The sequence below is a fragment of the Vicia villosa genome, unplaced genomic scaffold, assembly GCF_029867415.1.
Source record: "Vicia villosa cultivar HV-30 ecotype Madison, WI unplaced genomic scaffold, Vvil1.0 ctg.005112F_1_1, whole genome shotgun sequence".
In the NCBI taxonomy this organism is placed as follows: Eukaryota; Viridiplantae; Streptophyta; class Magnoliopsida; order Fabales; family Fabaceae; genus Vicia; species Vicia villosa.
The window spans coordinates 3,377-26,601 of record NW_026706576.1 but is presented as its reverse complement, the minus strand read 5'-3'; the positions used below and the strand labels follow the sequence as shown (position 1 = coordinate 26,601).

Below are 23,225 nucleotides of genomic sequence, written 5' to 3'. Positions count from 1 at the left end.
TATGTCGCTTTTTTGAATGGCCAAAATTGCTATAATTTAGGGAAAAAAGGAAATGCACTGACAGTGTAAAGTATTTTACACTGTCAACCAATGAGAGACATGCATCAGAATAAATTCTAATTTTAATTTTAAAAAACCGAAATTAAATGACAAATTAAAGCATTTTGATTGGTTATATGTGTAAAACTGTTTTACACCGACTGTGCACTATCTTTAAACTCTATAATTTAATACTATCAACCATATATTTTAATGGTATGTTATGGATTAAAAATTTATATTTGAAAAATGCAATATATATATATATATATATATATATATATATATATATATATATATATATATATATATATATATATATATATATATATATATATATATATATATATATATATATATATATATATATATATATATATATATATATATTAAATAAGAGAGCATAATTAAAACACGGTAAAAAATAAGAATTGGATTGGTATAAAAAAAAACAATTATTTAACGGTAATTAAAAAATATCATTAGAGTTCCATAAAAATTCAATTTTGAGAAAATAAAAAGAATTTTGTCACGGTTGCACTATATAAGGTGAAGAGACACCGAAATTTTTATACAAAGTCTTTTTACTCAGTTTTTTAAGCCTTTGTTTTTTCGGTCAAAAATTCTAATATTTTTCAACCTTTGTTGTTACCTTTTTCTTCGAGATTCATTTAGGATTTTTTTACATCTATTGTGGCGTCGCGTTACAAAATTTTGTTGTGTAATTAAAAAAATTTATTATTATTTTTGCATTTAAATTCTGAAATATATTTTATCTTATTATTTTATTTAATATATAGTACGGATGATTTGAGCCCTAGTAAAGTTTAGTCAATGCAACGGTGACTTTTAACAAGTGAGCTGTCCGCGGATTGAGCAGTAAAATTGGTGTATATATACAACACAAGCTGCTGTGATTATATTGATATTTATTAACACAATCTTTTTAGATTTTACTGATTTTTCTCAACCACCAGTGAAAGCTCTCTCTATATATAAAGTTACACTTTCACTTCAATTTTGATAATAAAGATGGCTTCGGTGATTAACGGAATGCCTAAAAGAAAGAAAGAGCAACATGATGATGATGATGCTGATGATGACAATGACTCATTGTCACATAATATTAAGAAACCTCGTCGTGTGGTTTGGTCTCATGATCTTCATAAAAAGTTTGTTGATGCTGTTAATGTACTTGGCATTTCAAATTCAAAGATTGTTCCGAGTAAAATAGTTGCTTTAATGAATGTGGATGGAATTAGTACCGCTCATGTCGCTAGCCATCTCCAGGTACGTATCATTCTTTATCATTCTTGATCAATGTTCTTCAATAATCTTGATAAATCTTGATGATTCTTGATGAATGTTTTTTAATAATCTTGATGATTCTTGATGAATATTTTTTCACAAATGTTGATGATTCTTGATGAATGTTACTTCACAAATCTTGATGATTCTTGATGAATATTGTAATGCAGAGATACAGACTCCGTAACAAAGAGGCTGCACATGAAGCTGATAGAGATAGGGTTCCTTCAACAAAGATTCTTCAGCCTACTGATCAATCTCAAAACATCACCAACAGCTCCTTTAACAAAAAGCATGTCCATCAATCTCACACACAAATTTACTCTCCAACCGGTTTCAACATAAGTGGAGTCTCTCCTTCAACACTAATTCAATCTCAAAATATCAACATCCATCCACCACCATCCACTTTTCCTATAAATCATTACACCTCTAGTCTTCCAACTCCACTTGGATTTCCAACAACATCAGACTTCCATGATGTAGGGACATTTGTTGGATCATCTGCTTCTTCAACACCGATTCAACCTATTCCATCCACCTCGTCAATCATCCATCCACCACCGTACAAGTTTCCTATATATCATCAAAACCCTAGCTTTCCAACTCTTGTCAACCAATCTACAACTCCACTTGGATTTTCAACAACATCAGACTTCCATAATGTAGGGACATTGGTTGGATCATCTGCTTCTTCAACACTCATTCAACCTATTCAATCTCAACCTATCAACACCTCGCCAATCATCCATCCAATATATCATCCAAGCTCTAGTTTTCCAACTGACGTTAACCAATCTACAACTCCACTTGGATTTCCAACTACATTATTCGACTTCCATGATGTAGGCACATTTGATGGATCATCTGCTTCTTCAACACTCATTCAACCTATCAACACCTCCTCAATCATCCATCCACCACCATACAAGTCTCCAATATATCATCAAAGCCCTACTTTTCCAACTCTTGTTAACCAATCTACAACATCCCACTTCCATGACATTAGGGCTACTAACGTATGCCTTCCCCCATCTTTCTAATGTCCTCTAAAGTCTGAGGATCTGTTTCATCAACCGAAAAGTCAACAAAACTATCATCATTCCACAGATTATTGTTTGTGTCTTCCAAAGAAGCAGATGATCCAACAATAATTGGCTCTACATTATGTGCCTGCTTTGAATTCTTCATTGGACTATTTTGACTTGTTTTGTGAGACTCCAACACCGGCAAAGAATTGTGGGGAAGCGGAAGTAGCTGAGGTTCCCTTCTCAGATCTTCATAATCTGAAATGCTTCTTGTGCTTTTTGAAGAAGGTCCAACAAAAGGGGAGTGTACCGTTTATCATCCTTAAAATTGCTTTCATTTTTGTGACGCCGCCTCATACATTTAAGGACCAGAGTAATACAACTTAATCAAATTTCAACATATATATGAGCTGCAACTTTGAGGTTATTTTCTCTTGATTAGTCTAACGTATGATTTTTGACTGCCATGAAGAAGTTATCATACAAGGATAAGCTGTCAAGCTGTGATATTGAAATAAAAAAATGCAATCAGTGTAGGCAAGTGTTAATTAGTAATGATTTGTGACATCACATTAACCATATGTTGATAGGGATGGTAGGACAAAGGAACTTGGTCCAAGTGTTTTAGACAAATTAAAAAAAAAAAACTGCTACATGAAAAATATAAATTAATAATAATAAATGGGGTAGTAAAATAAATAAATAATGTATTATTTGAGAGCAAAATGAATGGAGTAATTAGTATTGTGTTTTAGTTGAGAATGATTTAATCTTGAGGTTTAATTCTAACGTAAAATATAAGTGTTACGTACATGTTTATTTTTTATAAAAATATTGAGGTTTATCAAGTAATAATAATTTAAAAATATTGAGATTTTCTAATAAATTTTTAGATTTTTTTAATTTATTTAAATTCTCATGATAAATTGGTGACATTTTTCATTTTGCGAAAAATAATTTTACGGATATCAGACATTTATCTATACTTTTAATTATTATTTTTTTACGGGTACCGGACATTTTTCTATAGATTCAATTATTATTTTTTTCACGGGTACCAGACATTTTTCTATAGATTCAATTATAACTTTTTTCACGGATACTAGACAATTTTCTATACATTTAATTATTATTTTTTCATGGATAACAGACATTTTTCTATAAATTCAATTATTATTTTTTCACGAATATCAGATATTTTTCTATACATTCAATTATTATTTTTCCACGAGTACCGGAATTTTTCTATTAAAACATATACACTAAAAACAAATGCGTATCCCGTAGCACGGATTTGTTACTAGTTTTTATAGAAAGTACTAGTCAGAGACCCGTGCTGTCGCCCGGTGCATTATTTGTGGTGTAGTATTTTTTTGAACGATGCGAAAAATATGAAGTAAAGAAGTTTGATCAAATTGCATATGTAAAATAGAAAGTTTTACTAATAAGATATTAGTAGTATGAAAATTAGATTTAAAGTTAAAATAATGATCCATAAAAAAGGTTTAAGATAGGTCAAGAACACAATAGCAAAATAGAGCCAAGTATTAAATAAAATAATTGACGGTCCAACAACAATAGAGGATAACATGACTCATTATATAATTCAACGTTATAGCAATAATTGACCTAGGTTAGCATAAAATAAATTAAAAGAAATGGACATGGGTCACTATAGATTAAAGAGTAATAAAATATATACCGTATTGATAGTGACCCGTGAGATAAATATATTTTTTATTTTATTAAAATTAAAAAATAAATTATTAGTATTTTTAATGATAATCAATAAATAGAGAAAAAATTAAAATGACAGTTTGAAAGTGTTGAAAAAAGAAAGCCAGTGTATAAGTAAATAACAATCTCATTATTAATTTTTACTTGAATTATATTTCAACTTAAATTATATTTCTTGTGGAAAGAAAAAGATATTCTATTTTGAAGATATTATGTTTTTAAATTATATCATTACAAAAATGATTGTACAAAATTAATGTAAAACATATTTAAGTTAATATTATCACTTTTTCAAAACTCTCTATCTTGCATGTACAAAATTAGTGTAAAAGTAATTCTCCCATATGTCAATTGAGATCTATACAAAAAAAAAGTTGAATAATATAAGAACAGAAAGAAATATTTGTATCTAATGGTCTGCTATAACTAAAGAATGGTATTTATACAAGTAAGGTTAATTTTGTCGACGATTACTGGAATTTAGAGAAAAATCTATTAAGAGTATTTCTTTGCATTGAGAAATAGCAGTCACAAAAAAGAAACTGACATCATTAGCTCGCTTGAAATTGGATTAATTTTCAGACTAATAAGCTAAAATATACAACTTAAATATTCATTTTTAACTTCAATACAAAATGTACGTAAGATTGTATAACACCTTTATCTTTATTGCATTCCCACATAAAATACTCATTGACATAACTCACTTAAAACATATTATACAATGGCTATAGACCTAAAATTAATAGAGCTATTATTACATAAATTTAATAGTTATCATGCAGAACATTGAGAGTTATCACATGTCTTGACAGTGATCCTACATTCCAACAGGTGAGGCCTTGCAAAAGACCCTCCAATTAAGTGTTATCAAATATCCGCAATTGCGGCAATATGGAGTCTTTACGTAGCGGTTTTTGAGCTTACCCCAATGGTAAATATTGGACGATATTGCGAGTTTGTCCACCATAATCCGCTATATCGGCATCGCAAAGCGTTCGGTATGTCAGGATTTTGGCTCCCCGCTATGGGCAACACTGCTCCAATTTGAGGTCAACTTTTATCAATAAATAGACATAGTCCAAATATGGGTAAAGGATATTGCACACACATTGTTCAGCTTCCCCTTTCCAGAACATCAGCCTTATTGTGGCTGCATGGCCTAAGCACATGGCAATCAAAATTCAAAAGCAACATCTCCAAACAGTCAAAATTAGTAAAGGAAATCATACTTTCCTTAATCACAAACAGAAGCAACGCAGTGCAGCTTTAACCTTGTAGTGATGGAACCTCTCTTGATTTGGAGATGTAAATTCACCACCTAAAGCACATAAACAAAACTTGACACATAAATTCTCAAGAGTGATCTACAAATCCATACAAATATCAAAGACAGAGCCAAATTAAATTACCAAAAAATATAAACATAATTCTTCCAAGCAACAGCCTAATGCGCACTGCGGGGAGGATGACATATTAGGACTCGAAATCAGTTTCCATTCCAGTTTCTCAACTTCATAACAGTAAAGAACACCATATACGAAAGTCTGCATAGATTTGTTCAAATCGTGATGGTAAGTTGCAGCTACTTAGACCTTGTTTAGATAAACAACTTATACTTATTTTGCAGCTTAGAGCATAAGTCCTCACTTACGAAGTTACGAATAAATAATTTCCATAACACAAGATAAATCAAGTCAAACTGTTTTCATATAATCTATAATATGTTTTCATTAACTATCTTGAAGCCTTACTTAAATAAGTTGAAAACAGTTTATAAATATATCAGAAATTGTTTCCGTAAATTCTCTCAAATAGTGTCACATGTGCTTTTATGAGATAATAAGCTCAAATAAGTCAATTCAAACGGCAACTTAGGACCTGTTTGGATAAATAGCTTATTTGTAACTTACAACAAAAGTGCTTAGAAAAATAAATCGTCTACATAGGCCTTATTCAAAATCAGAATGTTCGAATTCAACCAAATAAAAACCCTAACCTTGTTCCCGTTGTAGAATTCATCTCCATAGAGAATCAACTCGTATCTTTTCATTTGCAAACAGAAATTGCAGCAACCTTCTACATTCAGTTGAAATGAAGTAAACTCACCCTAGTGTAGCCAATGTCTACAACTTCAAGAACTCCATGAACTAAAGAAAGCCTATCAATTGACTGTTATAGAAATTAATTTAGTGATGATCTCTACTTCCAGGAGCTTGAGAATTAGTGTGATGTATGCTAGTGCAATATTATGCTAGTAACTTACCAGTTTCACACATTATGCACGGGCTTTGATAGATTGGTGTTCTTAAAAAGAGCTAGAATTTGTTAGGAAACACCGAAAGCAATATCGTAGTATGCGTGTCTCAGTACATATGCTAGTGATATCTTTGGTTAGTTTTCTAACATTTATATTGAGGCCATTTTTTTGGACAGATATTGCATATGCATTATTGTAATGTATTCCATGGATGACCTAAGCATAAAATCAAGTTATAATCTAGAAAGTTCATCGAATTATGAGATGAGAAATTTTAATACCACGACAACCAACAGAAAAGAGAACACAAAATGAGAGCCTGAGATGCAGTTAATCTTTTACAAAAATCTCTATTCAGCAGCCTTTTTACAGAAAAATCATTTTTGCATCAGCTGATAAAGAAGGCCAAGTAGCTTCGTCAAATCTTAGACCTGCATTAAGTACAATCCAAAATATAACCAAAACTTGACTATCAAACAAACTCAATGTCAATACTTACTATTCCATCAAACCACCAATTGTTGGCGTTACACCATACTTGAGAAATTCTACCCTGTGAAAACGTATTTCATTAAAAAAACTTTACTAAAATAGATAGGAAGGATCGTTTCATTCTCGGTTATGAAGAGCAAAGGATTGATTCACTCTCGCTTATGAAAAACGAAGGATCGATTCATTCTCAGTGATGAAGGGGGGAGGATAGATCTAAGTCTAACTCAATTGTAATGATTCAATAAATCAATAACAGAATTTATCAAATAGATTCTAAGAGAATCATGAACAAAGATCATTTGAAGTCAGTGGGTCAAGGTAGTGAGCAAAGCTCACAACTTCCATCACTATCTTGTTAACCCCCTGAATCACGTCAAGAAGAAAATGGAAGAATGAATAAAAGACACGTGAGTATTCAACACTTTATCTAAAGAAAGTCATGATTTATACCTTATCATTGAGATTAAGTTCAGTCCAACAATGAAAAACGTAATAAAGCTTGCCAAGAAACTCAAAATGGGTTGAAATACATACATGTCATTCCTTGAACAGAGTTGAGCTTTTGAAAAATCATTGATTTGTGATAGCTTTGATTAGGAAGAAACGTACCATGAGTTTTTTTCTTTTCAATTTTTCAAAAAAAAAAACACATAATCAAATCTTTCTCGTGAGACAAACAATAACCAAACCAATCACTCAAACTTTCCTTTTAATTTTGAAATCAAAACTGAAACCATCACGAATCAAGCAAAAACGCAAAGGATAGGGAACTACCTATTAAATTCGGATGTTTGGCGAGGTGATTGTTGCAGATTGTTGCAGATCCGGTGGCGGTGACAAGTTTGAAAAAGGTATCGTTGCATTTTAGTGGTGAAGTTGTGAGGTGGGGTGAGCGTTCCGCCTTGGAGATGAGAGGTGACTCGGCTAAAGATTTAGGGTTTCAAGAAAAAGAGAGCAGAGAGAAGGAGAGAACGATTTTGAAATGAGGGAAAGAGGGAAAAATAAAATTGGACCAATGATATTGCAACATTTGGTGAATTTGTTCAGAAAAGTAGTAGAAGGAAGGGTTGATTTTGTTAATTACCAAAATGAACAAATGTTAGTGCATTTTTTTTTTGGAGGAAAGGACATTTTCGGAACTATGCTCAATCATATTGTATATGATATATATATATGATATATGATATATGATATATGATATATGATATATGATATGATATGATGATAGATGATAGATGATAGATAGTAGATTTTCATTTAACTTTTTAAGCCTTTGTTTTAGTACTACTTCTGGTCAAAATTTCTAATATTTTTCAACTTTTCTTGTTACTTTTTTTTTTGAGATTCATTCTTTATTTTATAAAGATGGGTGCGGTGATAAAAACTAAATTCAATAAAATAATAATAATAATAATAATAATAATTAAGAAATAATAATAATAAGAATTGAGATTTCACAAAGTAATGTTTAAGTAATTTTGATGACTATAAATACATAAGGATACTTGCCAGTACGGATATCATTAAATCCATGTCTATATCCATTAATTAATCGATAATTAAATATTTGTTAACTTTAACCAAAAATACATAATCGAGGGTTTTATCTGTAGATACTTTGGAGTGCAAAGTTTTTGTCATTTATACCCTACTTACATTTCATAAAAAGAATATGGTCATTTTAACGAGTACCCCAAACACGGCTAAAAAATTTGAAATATAAAAAATATTTTTTAAATAAATCAATTATTTTTAAAAACATATATCTTATATTTATTTAAAAAGTTAATTATTTTAATTTAATAAATAATACATATAGTAAGAGCTTAAAAATAAATAGCCAAAAAGTTACTCATTTATTGGGAGACATAAAAATAAAAGGCAAAGCAGATTGCCTAATTAAGGAGGCTTTGTTACGGTTTTTGACATCTAGAACGGCCACATGTCACAAGTTTTTTTGTCAAGTAATTAAAAAATTATTTCTTTTAATATTATTATTTTATTTAATATATAGTACTATGGATGATTTGAGCCCTAGTATATCTCTGGTCAATGCAACGGTCACTCAAGTTAGGTCGGTAGATTAAGCAGTAAAAATTAGAATCTATATTGATATTTATTAACACAATCTTTCTAGATTTTACTGATTTCTCTCAACCACCACTCAAAGCTCTCTATATATATAAAGTTACACTTCACTTCAATTTTTACTAACATGGCTGCGGTGATCAACGAAATGCCTAAAAGAAAGAAGGAGCAACATCATGATGATGATAATGTCTCATTGTCACATAATATTAAGAAACCTCGTCGTGTGGTTTGGTCTGATGATCTTCATGCAAAGTTTGTTGATGCTGTTAACCTTATTGGCATTTCAAATTCAAAGGTTGTTCCGAGTAAAATAGTTGCTTTAATGAATGTTGATGGAATTACTACTGCTCATGTCGCTAGCCATCTCCAGGTACGTATATATGTTCTTTATCATTCTTGATGAACGTTCTTCAATAATCTTGATAAATCTTGATGATTCTTGATGAATGTTTTTTCACAAATGTTGATAATTCTTGATGAATGTTGTTTTGCACAATTCTTTAAATCTTTGTTAAAAGGCGGTGACTGACTAAAGTTACCGATATTGTAATGCAGAAATATAGACACAAAAAGAAAAAGGCTGAACATGAAGCTGATAGAGATAGGGTTCCTTCAACACTCATTCAACCTACTCAATCTCAAAACATCATCCACATGAGTGGAGTTACTCCTTCAACACTAATTCAATCTCAAAATATCAACATCCATCCACCACCATCCACTTTTCCTACATATCATTACACCTCTAGTCTTCCAACTCCACTTGGATTTCCAACAACCTTCCACGACTTCCATGGATCATCTGCTTCTTCAACACCTATTCAACCTATTCCTTCTCAAACTATCAACACCTCGTCGTCAATCATCCATCCACCACCGTACAAGTCTCCAATATATCATCAAAGCCCTACTTTTCCAACTGATGTTAACCAATCTACAACTCTACTTGGATTTCCAACAACATCCCACTTCCATGATGACATTAGGGCTACTAACTGCCGTTTTGTTGGACCTTCTTCAAAAAGCACAAGAAGCATTTCGGATTATGATTCTTGGGATTATGATCTCAGAAGGGAACCTCAGCTACTTCCGTTTCCCCACAATTCTTTGCCGGTATTGGAGTCTCACAAAACAAGTCAAAATAGTCCAATGAAGAATTCACAGCAGGCACATAATGTAGAGCCAATTATTGTTGGATCATCTGCTTCTTTGGAAGGCACAAACTATAATCTGCGGAATGATGATAGTTTTATTGACTTTTCGGTTGAAGAAACAGATCCTCAGACTTTAGAAGACATTAGAAAGATGGGGGAAGGCATAGAAGATGATGATCTCATGAACTCTTGGAAGCGCTTTCTAGAAGAGGATGTCACTAATGTTATGTGATTCTACTTGATCAATCAACAATTATTTTATTTAGAGCATATTGTAACAATTATTTACAGCTTATATATATTGCAACCACTTTTGAGTTGATTACTACGTTAGAACATATTAAAAACTTTGTTTCTTGTTTTAGTATTTAGAACCCTTGTTATGAACTTTGATTATGCAGATTGATGATAGACTTAACACAGTAACAGACATAGATATGCTTCTATGCTACTTATATTTTGAATCTTGTTAAGCTAATCTAACATTTATTGCACCAATAATTTTAGAAGTATAAGAACAAGAACCAACAAAAACCAACAAAGCAGGATCATATAAGTGAACTCTACTTAGCACTTAAAACTTGCATGAGCAAATGCCTTGTTATTCAAGAAAGCCATAGACAGTAACTTGTTTTCGGGATATTTTATTAGAACTTGTATGCCAGAGGAATAAAATTAAATATTGTCCCTATCGAATTAATTGTTTTTTTAAATAGTAATAGAAACTAGAAAATATATTGGAATATTTTAGACGCTAGAATTCGAATAGTGAATTTTGAGTAACTCAACTTTTCATTCACCAAATATTATTTATATTTGTTTTATTGCATATACAATTGTATTTTTATTTAAATATATATTTGTAGAATATAGTCTGTCTCCACTAACTGATGTTTCAGACTTCGTTTCTAACTTCAGGTCTTATTTGTTTGAGAAATACTTGCATGAATACGAACATAAATCCATATATTTAGGCACAACCAATGAAAAGAGAAAGAATATAAATTTATTTAAATTTTAATTACGTTTTTAATTGGCATTATGGGGTGGTTGAGATAAAAGAGGAGAGAGACAGTTTTATTTTTAATTTTTAATTAATAAAAAAAATATGATTGGTTGTATGTAAGTACATGTGTTATGGTTGTGTTTATGTAAATATTTTCCTATTTGTGATCTTCTAATTGTATGGAATTATATTTATTTATTATGCGAACTTTCGTTTCTTTAAAAATATAATTTTAGCCATTAAATCAATTATTTGCTACACATGACATACAAAACAAAATTATCCAAAGTTCTAATAACATTATTTATTTATTTATTTACTGATTTATTATTATAACTTAAAAATATAAGATCTAATGCTCTCACTTAAAAACCAAGACAATTGAAAGCTTTTGAACCCAATACAACAAACCAAAACGAATCTAAACATAAAGAGATCCTATTACAAATAAGATAGTGTTCACTATACTTTTTACAAATAGGATAGTGTTATACTTCACGAAGTGTTCAACCCTATAAAAATTTAAATATGGGTAAATCCAGGTTTCAAAAATCCAAACACATTACTGGACATAATTTTACGCATTGCTTTGAATTTTTTTTTTTTTTTTGATGGTAAACATATTTCATTAAGAACCAGAAACAGAAGAAATACAAGCAGGGCTACCAAAACTTGGTATATGCCCAGTCCAAGTCCTAGATCCCATAGCCTTACCAATACCTACCATTCTATGGGCATCAAGATTAATAGATCTACTAATAAACATGATTGAAACATTACAGAAATTAGAAATTGAAATTCTGCAGTCATTAGCAATAGGTTCCAAGTCAGAGTTGGTCGACACGCCATTGATACACTCAACCACTGCCATAGCGTCGGACTGAACGACAAAGTTTTGAAGGCTCAAATCTTTTGCGAGTTGAAGAGACCACCGGATAGCCAAAATCTCAGCCGTAGATGGAGAAGCCACGCTCTCAATTCGCTTGGTGGCTGCTAAGAAAATGCTAGCAGTAGGATCCTTAATAATGCAACCAAACGCTATCGTTCCATCATCATAACAACCTGCATCAGTTTGGATAATCCACCCTGCCTGCTTTTGCGTACCTGTATCAGCTCTATTGCAATCCGTATCCACACATAATAAGCCCACAGTCTCTTAATCGATGGTGCGACGTAATTCAGCAGCCACAACCTCCATCATTGGCTTGACTCCTTTAAAGACCACGCAGTTTCGTAACTGCCAGATTTTCCACCAACAAATCGCAAAGATTTGACCAAGCATCATGTCCTTTCGGGAGAAAATGTCGCTCAACAGATCCTCAACGCCACCATTTGAAGGGATACGAATTCCCAAGGGGCAAGAGAATAATGTTCTTCTAACAAATTCACAGCGAAGAAAAAGATGGGTGGAATTTTCTAACTCTTGTTGGCACAGAGGACAGAGGCCATCACTAGGCACACCTTTTTTCAAAAGATTACTCTTTGTGGGCAGGATATCTCTAAGGACTCGCCACAGAAAGTTCTTAACTCTAGGATTCACCTGCAATTTCCAAACTTGCTTCCAGATTCGCGGTCTCCCATTAGTCGAGGGTCCAGGATTGAATTTGCGACGTTGCTCCCCTAACCAGTGGTATGCCGATTTAACCGAATATAAGCCATCAATTTCGTGGTGCCAAACCAATTTGTCTTCAGGGGGTTATGAGAAAGAGGAATGCTACTGATATGAAGGACTTCGATAGTGCTGAAGTTTTCCCGCAGCATATCCAAATTCCAACAGGCCAAATCTGCATTGATGAGGGCATTAACTTTAGTAGAGGGATCAAGGGCTCGCGGCGCCGCTGCAATTTGAAAGCCTGGCAGAGATGGAATCCAGCGCTCATTCCAAATGCTGACCTTATTGCCGTTACCTATCCTCCATCTGGATCCATTCAACACCATCTCTTTAGAGCTCAGAATGCTACGCCAAGCATAGCTGGGATTATAGCCACTCTGCGCATCCGCGATGGAGCAGCGAGGGTAATAACGCCCTTTAAAGAACCGTTCCATTAAAGAGCCATCAGCTTGAAGTAGACGCCAGAATTGTTTACCAAGGAGGCTTGAATTGAAGTCGTGGATTCCCCTAAAACCAATACCACCATCTCCTTTGGATTGGGCTAGCTTTTCCCACTTTAACCAATGAATCTTTCGCTCTCCATCTTTTGATCCCCACCAAAACTTCGCTAGCATCGATTCAATTTCTTTACAACAACTTTCTGGTATGCGATAGCAACTCATGATGTATGTTGGAATTGCCTGAGCCACCGCCTTAATCAGAATTTCCTTCCCTGCCCTGGATAGGAACCTCTCCTTCCACCCCTTCACTTTCTTCCAAATCCTGTCTGCAACAAGCCTGAATACCTCCTTCTTTGATCTTCCAAAGACAACGGAGAGCCCCAGATATCGCGAGTGATGACTCACACCACGGAAACCTAAGGTAGAGTTAATGATTTCTTTCGTCGCTTCTCCCACATTGCCACTAAAAGACACTTCCGATTTATCCACATTAACCATTTGGCCAGATGCTGCTTGGTACAAGCTAAGAATATGAAGAACACGTTCAGCTTCCACCTCACTGGCTCTAGCAAAGAGGAGACTGTCGTCAGCAAAAAATAGGTGAGAAATTGTTGGAGATTTGCGCGCTACTGTAATGCCATGGATTTTCCTCTCGTTCACCGCCTGCCGCAACATTCTGGATAACACATCTGCACAGAGAACAAACAAATAGGGTGAGAGTGGGTCTCCTTGACGGAGGCCCCTTGCTGGTGTGAATCTTCTACTCGGTTGTCCGTTGATGAGCAGTTGGTATGAAACTGTAGAAATACATTGAGGAATTAAGGAAATCATTGAGGGGGGAAAATCCATTCTTTGAAGAACTCCAATCACAAAACTCCACTCCAGTCTGTCATAAGCCTTAGACATATCTAGCTTCAGTGCCATATATCCCTTTTTCCCTTTCTTCTTATGTTTCATCCAATGAAAACATTCCATTGCGATTAGCGCGTTGTCCGTGATGAGTCTTCCCCGGATGAAAGCACTTTGTTCTTCGCTAATGATCTCCGGGAGGAAGGTTTTAAGTCTGTTAGCTATTGTCTTGGTAACGGCCTTCATGACTACATTGCACAGGCTGATTGGTCTGTAATCCATAGGTGAGGTTGGGTTCTTCCTCTTTGGAATAAGGGCTATGAAGGTGTCATTAATGGCAGCAGGGTCACCATTATTGTTTAGAATATCCAGAACAAAGTGGGTAACGTCATTGCCAACCGTAGGCCAATACTTTTGAAAGAATAGAGCTGGGAGTCCATCCGGGCCCGGGGATTTTGTTGGGTGCATCTGAAAAATAGCCTCGTGAACTTCAGCTGGAGAGAAATGGTTGGCACAATAGGATTTGTGACTCTCCGATAATCTCACATGGACAAAGCTGCAAGCTTCAGAGATGCTAGAAGGGTTGGTCGAAGTAAATATCTCAGTGAAGTAATTTACCAGGATTCTTTCACATCTATCACGACCTCTCTGCCAATTCCCATTCTCGTCTTTCAATCTTTTGATTGAGTTATTTCTTCTCCTACGACCAGCTTTAGAATGGAAATATTTTGTGTTTCTATCCCCATCCTGTAGCCAAACCGCTCTACTTCTTTGTCGCCATAACGTTTCCTCCGTCCTAAGCAAGTTATCTCTCTGCCGCTCTAAAGCTCTGTAGTGATTTATCTCCTCTTCATCTCCAGACCATCTTCGATCCTCTTTAATTAAATTTTCCAGACGCATTATTTCTTTCTTAATACTGCTAGTACGCATATCCTTGAAATAAAAGTGCATCTCCTGGATAGACCTCAATTGCTGTTGAAAATTTCCAGGATCCCTCTTCCATAAATGGCTCACGAAATTACCGCAAGATTTTTCCTTGGACCAAGCCTCCTCAAATCGAAAGAGATACCTCCTTCTATCATTATCCGCCTCATTTTGAATCAGAATACGCAGCGCCGCATGACCGGAACCGAACCTCTCCAAATGATGCACCTTGGTGAGGGGGAAATTATGTATGAAACTCGTCGAACACAAACTCCTATCCAGCCTACATTGGATATTCTGATCTCCCACTCTTCCATTAGTCCAGGTGAAGGGATATCCTTCAAAACAGACTTCCTGCAAATCACAAACACCCATTGTGCTCCGACCCCAATTCATTTGAGTATCCGAACGCATGTTGCCCCCCATTTTGTCAGAATCATACAATATATCGTTGAGATCTCCAAAGAAAATTATATTGCTGCCACTTTCCGTATTTATAGCCTGTATCAGTTTCCATGTGTCCTTCTTCCTAGCCTCATCCGGATAACCATACACTCCTGCAAAAAACCATGGCTCATCATCATCTTCTTGTTGACAGAATCCCGCTATGTGATTAGGAGAGGAGGATTGAATAGAGATATCAGTACCCTCATTCCACCATAGACAGAGCCCCCCAGATCTTTCTCTACCAGACCCACGACAATCCACTATTAAATCAAAAGAAAAGTTAAACTTCAATTTTAGTTTCGTCATCTCATCTTTCTTCAGCCTAGTCTCCATTAGAAAGACAAGTTGAGGATTTTCAGTTTTAAGAAGCCTCGCAAGGCCTCGAACTGCACGAGGGCTCCCCAAACCCCTGCAGTTCCAGCTAACAGTTTTCATTGGGGTAGGCGGTGTTGGTCATCCAACACCACCTCTGGTCCTTTGTTAAGAGAGTGCTTAGTGTCTGCCACCTGTTTCCTCTTCTTATCTCCCCCACCGTAATCTTCAAGAGAGCCTTCGACCACCATGACATCCACAAGGTGTCGCTTGGATAGTTTTGGTTTGGCCGACGAATCTGCAGCCGTTTTGGCACTTTTTGTGGTCTTTCTTCTCACCCACTTTCTCTTCTAGACTCCCACCTCCTTGGACTCGGCTATTTTCTCTGTTGATAAAGCTACCACCCCGAGGGATTCAGCTACCGTCTCCACATCTACAGGATTTGCATTTGTCTCCTCTCCACGCTTACCGCTATCTTTCTGCTGGTTTAATATCTGGTTATCTTGTTGGGTTTCAAGGTCATCACTGTCACCCTTCCCTTTATGTTCACAACGGCTTTGACTGGAAGAAACATTGAAGAGTTCTCTGCTGCAAAGACTAGAGCTTGAATCCTTCCTCTTAAAATCTTCATTCATTTTCGGGAGAGGGGATGCACGTAACCATTGCCCGAAAGCTAAGTCTTGCTCCTCTAGTTCCTCGTATCCTTCCTCATTGAGATCCTCAACTGCTTCACAATCTTTAATCTGATGACCCATACGACCACAGACAAAGCAAAAGGTTGGCAATCTCTCGTATTTAAAATGGACCCTTATTTTTTTCTCTTTGAAAGAAACAACCGTTCCACGCTTCAAAGGTTCTTTCAGATTTAGTGTAACCTTAATCCGCAGGAACCTGCCATTTCGGTGCGCCTCCTTGACATCCATTTCCTCATACGATCCAATAATGTTTCCAAGTTTCTTTGCCATTGTTTCAGATCTGAGCATGAGTGGCAAGTCGTAAACTCGGACCCAGAAGGAACTGAAATGCATGTTCAGATCTGAAGGTTGTTCCTCTCCTGATATGCGTCTCAATACCAGCAAGGCTCTGTCGAAGCTCCAAGGTCCAGACTTGAGAACGTATTCCATATCTCTCTTTGAGCCAAACTTGAATAGAAATAGATTTTTACTCAGATCCTGAACTTCCACTGCGTGTTTCAGCTTCCAAGCATTCAGCATCGTGGTTTTGAATGCTCGGGTATTGAAGTTACTCTCCGTCCATGGCTTCCCTGTGAGCGTACGCTGAATGGATTCATCTTCGATAATCTCCTCTTCGTCAGTGACTACACCTTCCTCCTCCTCTTTCGAAAGAGCGAATTCCTTCCACTTCTCCATACTCAAAGGTCAAAAAAACAGGATAAGAGAGTGAGACAGACTCACTGAAGAAGAAAACCCAAATCAAGGATGGGAGAAAACCAGAAGAAACTGGATTTGAAGAGCCACTACAACCAAGGGGTGGAGGGCGGCAAATACACGATAAGGCTTTCTAGAGAGAGATGGTTAACCTTCTCTCTAAAAAAGTCACGTGGAGGTTGCATTGCTTTGAATCTTTATTTAACAACAATTGGGTGAATTTAGAATTTAAACATTCAGACACACCCATGGACAGAATTTTACACATTTCCTGAATCTTTATTTCAGAACAATGAGATCGATTTGAATTTTAAAATTCAAACAAACCCTTGGATATTATTATGAACCACTTGACGGTACTAGAAATAAATTTTCATATCATTTAACAACGCCTACATTATTAACACAATAAACCATACACACAAGTTAGACATAACTAAGATCAAATTTTCATAACTCATTCAAAAATCATACATCAGACATTCATAAAATACAACTAACCATACAATTTTTCAAATTGTTTTCAAAGTACAAATAAAAATACAACTACTATTGTGTATATCAAATACCAATGTTCCTCCTCAGTCTCATATACTACAGTGCATGTCGTGTCCCTGCTAAAACTCCCTGTAGAGTGATCCACTCAAAAATGCCTTCTCGAAACTCTTCTATAGCTATGAACATTGTTGCACCCCAAAATTTGTCCTCTTTATTCGAGCTATAAGTTAATAATGACGTTTATTTCATCATTCAAAGATTGAAGAAAATCAATAAAGAGTTCTTGTGGTTTTAAGGAAGCGCGATGTGAAAAATGGTTTAAAACAGTGGAAATACGAGAAAATTCACAAATCTTATTCTGAAGGTGATATGGGCAGAGTTCCCCCCGCCTGTTTCAACGATATCTACAACTTTTGTGTTTGACTCGGAAGCCAGTTCTTTGAGGAAGGTTGTCAGATTTACTAATTACTTGAGATTTTATAGTGATAAATGGTGCTGAATGTAGGATTTCGGGCCTCGGAAAATTCATATCTCATAATCCGCTCGCCGGATTCGCTCAAAAATTTAACCGGAGCTCCGTGTCATCATTACCGAGATTTCATATGTTTGGACCAAAGACCAATTATGTACTGAAAATTCCCAGTATTTTGAGGAACGTCGTAGTCTTCCGGAAAAAAGTTTGTTTTCGAGTATGTCGCGCCCAGTTTGAAAATTCATAACTTCCTCGATTTTTATCGTATGAAGTCCATTCCGGCGGAATTCTCTTGGAAATCTCGTTAGCTTCGATTCTTCGTCACACATGCCTGTTCAGATTCTGAGCCGAAGATAGGGTTTTATCGAGTTCTTTGAGCGGTACTCACTAAATTCTGCATAGTCGCGCCAGATGAATCGGCATTTCTCGCCATTCAAACGCGCATAATTTCTTCATCGCTTATCGGATTGAGATTATTCTCGCGGCGACGAGTCACAAATTTGGTCATCTTCACAGTGGCATTGGTTTCGTTACGAAATTTAGAGCCGAACCGAGTTTCCTTAAAAACGAGCTAAAATAAGACGCACCGAGGGGCAATTTGGACATTTCGCGTTGACAATATATAAAATTTTTGCTCTTCACAAATGAAGGGAGAGCTTCATAACTTCACTTCACCCAAAATATCAAAAACACTTTCTCTCAATTTTCTTGGATCAAAACCACAAATCACATAGAACTTTCATCAATATTCATCAATTTTCTTCAAGATCAAGAACAACATGGATTGAAGATCAAGATTTCAAGTTCGAAATTCTTCTCTTCCTCTCCCACATGCTCGCGCGCCTCTCTCTCCCCTTGGAATTTGCTTTTCGACTTCGCTTTTGTGTTCGCGTTCGTGTCGCATTCGTGTTCGCGTGTCGATTTAGATCTCCATCCGGTAAGCTTTCGGATCTTGAATTAAGTGCTTAATTGTTGATCATTATGTGAATTCGAATCTAGATTCATATTTTGTTGTTGATTAATGTTGATTGATGATGATTGATCGGTGAATTTGCATGTGGATTGATAGAATTAATAGTGATTTGATGAGATCTAATAATTGTTGCATGTGATTAATGATCGTTGTTGATGAGTTGTGACGTTATAGCCTTGGATCCATGAATTGATGGTAATTTTGTGTGCATAATTGTTAATGTTCATGTATATGGCTTGTGGTGCACTCCACGTGTTTGTACAAATGCATGCGTAGGACTTTGGCTTGATTATTGTCTAGATTGATGCTTATGTCATGGCTTGAGTTATGTTTGGTAGCTTGATCACTATTGCATGTGCTAATGTTTGTTACCATCGTTGCATTTATGTAATTGTTGATGATGATATTTGAATTGTGGTTTGGCTTGATGCGTCGCACTTTGCTCGATTTGTTGTTATTTGGCCTAATTGACTTGTGGATTCATGGCTATCCTTCGCCAAGAGGCTACGTTGTGTCTAACCATTGAAATTGATGTATGTTTGGCTTTGTTGCTTTGGTGCTTAATGATTGTTCGCTTATTGCTAATAGCATGCCTCATGTGGACCTCCGGTTTTTTTTTAATACCGGGCCATACCTCTGATCTGTAGAGATACGTGAACTGACTCTTTTTTGTCGCTTAATGCTTTCGCATTTTTGAAAATTCACAGAGTCGCCACCGACCTTTTATTTTATCCAATTAAGGAAAGGTTTATAAAAGAAACAGAAAAAAGACCTTTAAGAAATTCTGGGTAAGGGGGTAGGTTATACAAAGGGAAGGTGTTAGCACCCTTTGTATCCATGGTTATCCATGGGCTCTTAAGTTTGCTTAGCTCACTTGTTTTTCGATCACTTTTCAATTGCTCTGAAATTGCTCATATGTGGTTTCAAATACCTTTGTAAATTGAATTTTGTAATGATCCGTGTGTGGATGTATACAAAATGCTTGTTTATCTTTCGAAAGATGTTTTGAAAAGAACGTTAACTTTGTAATAACCCGTGTTTGGATGTATACAAAGTATTGTCTTTTTTGAAAGTTTTGAAAAATCAACAGTGTATGAGAATTTTGTTTGTTTTGATTTGAGCAAGCAAACTAGGAGGTCTACCCTGAGTTGTAAGGTCTTTATCCTATTTCCTTTAAAAATCTATCCTTTCACCGGATATAAAAGCAAGGTTCGATTTTGTACTCAAAATAGTAGAATTTGACTTTGATTTTGAAAGAATGAAAAGGATTACCTGAAGAGGTGCAAGTGTGATTGTGATTGGATTCAGATATTTATCTTTGAAGTTAGTGATCTAACGGTTCAATTTTATCTTTGACATACACGCAGTTTATATTTGCTGGAAATTAAAGTGCGGAAATGTAAAGTGCGGAAAGTAAATCTACGCTATTACATCGATTGTGCAGGAAATGTAAACTAGCCTATTTACATGAATTTGACATCCTATACATTTATCTAGGAATTTTAAATTGCAAGAAAAATAAAAGGCATGTTTTTGGATTTTTTATGATTGATTTTAATTATAATTAATGCATGATTAATTAAATTAAAATGAAGAAAAAAGATGAAAATAGATTTAAACCTAGAAATTAAGTTTAAAATATGTACAAAATATTTGTTAATTAATTTTAAAACAAAACTAATTTTTTTGGGATTTTTGAAATTGATTTGAAATTGATTAAGCTAATTAACACATAATTATACAAATAATTATACAAATAATTAAAACTTAAAGATAAAATTATTCAAAATATGTACAAAATTAGTTTATAATATATAAACAATATTTAACACAAAGAACAATTTTTTTTATGATTTTTTTTGATTGGTTAGAATAATTAAAAAAGCAAATATATAAATATATACTAATTAATTATGCAAAATATTGAAATTTTGAAGAAAAATAAAATATTTTTATTTCAGAAAATAATATATTATTTTAGAAGTCTAAAAATATTTTTTGTGTATTTTTTGGATTTTTAAAATTATTTTTAATTAATTTAACAAAGAAATTAAAATAAAATAGAAATGTAAAAAGGATACTGATCCTGTGTGAAAATCAATGAAGTCCATAGCATAGGGCTGCTTGTCTGACGCGTTGGATTGGCTTGGAGATTGATCTAAGGGTTCAGATCATGAGGGAGCATGATAGCCATGTGGGAATCAGTGCACATGACTAGTCAGATATTCAAAGTCCACACTGGGACCCACGCTGGCTGACCAGCGAATGAGGAGAAGGAAATCTGCCACGCGTGCAGATAGAAAGGTCAACTTTTGACGGACGAACCACGCTTGGACGCGTGGTCGTCTTCAACCTCCGTCTGCCTTATTTATTAAACAAATAGCGGGGGTTTTTAACCTCCCCTATTTGTACAGTAAAACGTCACTTTTGGTAGCTTCTCACACCTGCAAAAATAAACGTTAGAGATAAAAACAAGTGACCCAGATCTACTTAAAATCACCTCCTGAACACGATGGTGATGTTAGTTTTGCCATTTGGTCGCTGTAACTATGGATTCGAAGAGGTTAAAGCTTTGGTACGCATGAACACTCGTTAATGGCATGGAACGATTCTCACGTGGGAGCTCACATGTTTAGGCCCAGATCTAGCTTATAGGACCACATGAACTCATTGGAATGATTAGATTACATGGAGGTTGATTAAATATAGGAAAACGAAAATTATTTAAGTATGAACATGAAGAACACTATGCATGTGTTACGACTCTCATGGGACCACACAAAGAGTTTATTCTTACTTTATATGTTCTTAGAAGATGATTGGAATGATTGTTTTGTATTGATATTGATTGGAATATGAAATTTGAAAATTACAAAAGTTATGAGATTTTTGAGAATTTTGTGAAGTTGATGGCTATGCTCTTGCTATATTTTCGTGTGTCCTTCTTGTTGCTGATGTATTCCACTTCTTTTATAGGCCAAAGGCTGCTTGGAAGTGAAGCTAAGAATCTTTGTTGCCTTTGTTGAAAACTTGGTTTTTAAATATTAAAAACCTTGAATTTTTGACCAAGTCTTGACTCCATTCAATGCTCTTGCCTTGTGCACCAATCCTCTGCAGAAAATTGAAGGTTCATTGGGTGAGTCATGCTTAGATTGTAAGCTACCATTTATCCATGCATTTTCCTTTTAATTTTAATCTTAAAATAAGATAAAATCATGCAAAAAATGGATAAAAAAGGTATGGGCTTAGTCTTGGTCGTGGGAGGCCCATAACATCATGGAAATGATGTTTGAATGCTGAAAACTTGGCCCCATTTGGAAAAAATACATTTTTGAGCAATGTTGATTTCATGCATTTTCCCAAAATTTAGCCAACTTCAACAAGGTGTAAATCCTTCAATTTTTGTCATATGAAGGATATCTTGCACTTTTTAGAAACCTCAAAGAGTCCTCTAACCAATGTCTTTGGTCTCATGTCAAAATGATTTTTGAAGCTCCTTGTGTGTCCTTTTGAAAAAAGTGTCTTTTTGTTGACTTTGAAAATGACCTGTAATGTCTTTGATCATATTTTTCAAATGGTGAATCCAATGACCATGGGATCAATGGCATTTGAAAGATAATTGAATTTCCTTCAAAACAAGCTTTGGTTTGAATTTTTTGGATGAAGGATGAGAGAGTTATGATCAGTCAAAGTTGAGTTGACTTTTCAGGCAAAAACCCTAATTTTGAATCTTAGGGTTTTGTTGATTTTTGATCTTTCCTTGATGAATTATGATCATCCAATGATCAAATGATGAATCCTTTGACAAAATATGGACTTTGACAAAAAATTTCATTTTTGACTGTCTGTTGACTTTTTTGGTCAAACGGGTCGTCTGTTGACTGTTTGAGCTGCTGACGGTGCGTCTGAGTGAATTGAAGTTTGAAAATTTGTATGATGGTACTTTGAGATATATGGATGTGTATGAAATCCATTTGAGCTCTCAAAAACTTGTTGCTCCTGTAAAAACAAGAAAAACCCTGATTAGGGACTGTTTGTGTAGGAGATAGTTAAGCGTACCTGATTTTTGTGCAGTGTTGAGTCTCTGCTAATCGCTTGATATTCAGAAGACTTCTAGAACAAAAATCTTGGAATTTTGAATTGTGAAAGATTGATTTGATTGATGGTACAAAACACTGAGAATTGTACTGCCAGC

General features: G+C 34.8%; 3 protein-coding genes and 1 long non-coding RNA gene across 8 annotated transcripts; 2 read left to right on the top strand and 2 right to left on the bottom strand.

Annotated features, from left to right (window-relative positions):
- The first annotated feature begins 1,071 nt into the window (after positions 1-1,071).
- LOC131642488 (two-component response regulator ORR24-like) lies at positions 1,072-2,390 on the top strand. The gene is made up of 2 exons (XM_058912732.1): positions 1,072-1,329; positions 1,518-2,390. Exons 1-2 carry the CDS (start codon positions 1,072-1,074, stop codon positions 2,388-2,390), a joined length of 1,131 nt encoding a protein of 376 aa, XP_058768715.1.
- A 2,383-nt stretch (positions 2,391-4,773) lies between these two features.
- LOC131642485 (uncharacterized) lies at positions 4,774-7,865 on the bottom strand. Of its 5 annotated transcripts, none has more exons than XR_009295919.1 (6): positions 7,639-7,865; positions 6,222-6,925; positions 6,112-6,191; positions 5,525-5,659; positions 5,387-5,433; positions 4,774-5,274 (listed from the first exon to the last, which is right to left on the bottom strand). It is a non-coding gene; the product is annotated as an uncharacterized LOC131642485 (long non-coding RNA). The 5 variants fall into 5 exon arrangements; XR_009295917.1 differs by having other exon boundaries at positions 4,774-5,433; positions 6,222-6,803; positions 6,872-6,925; XR_009295916.1 differs by having other exon boundaries at positions 4,774-5,433.
- Positions 7,866-9,079: 1,214 nt separating this feature from the next.
- On the top strand, positions 9,080-10,341 carry LOC131642487 (two-component response regulator ARR2-like). The gene is made up of 2 exons (XM_058912730.1): positions 9,080-9,325; positions 9,511-10,341. The coding sequence occupies exons 1-2, from the start codon at positions 9,080-9,082 to the stop codon at positions 10,339-10,341; spliced, it is 1,077 nt and encodes a 358-aa protein (XP_058768713.1).
- Positions 10,342-16,049: 5,708 nt separating this feature from the next.
- On the bottom strand, positions 16,050-17,069 carry LOC131642486 (uncharacterized). The gene has a single exon (XM_058912729.1). It carries the CDS (start codon positions 17,067-17,069, stop codon positions 16,050-16,052), a length of 1,020 nt encoding a protein of 339 aa, XP_058768712.1.
- Between the last annotated feature and the right edge of the window lie 6,156 nt (positions 17,070-23,225).

Coding starts and splice junctions, on each gene's coding strand:
- LOC131642488 (XM_058912732.1), top strand. CDS start 1,072: ATGGCTTCGGTGATTAACGGAATGCCTAAAAGAAAGAAAGAGCAACAT. Junction 1,330..1,517: donor ATGTCGCTAGCCATCTCCAG/GTACGTATCATT, acceptor ATTGTAATGCAG/AGATACAGACTCCGTAACAA.
- LOC131642487 (XM_058912730.1), top strand. CDS start 9,080: ATGGCTGCGGTGATCAACGAAATGCCTAAAAGAAAGAAGGAGCAACAT. Junction 9,326..9,510: donor ATGTCGCTAGCCATCTCCAG/GTACGTATATAT, acceptor ATTGTAATGCAG/AAATATAGACACAAAAAGAA.
- LOC131642486 (XM_058912729.1), bottom strand. CDS start 17,069: ATGGAGAAGTGGAAGGAATTCGCTCTTTCGAAAGAGGAGGAGGAAGGT.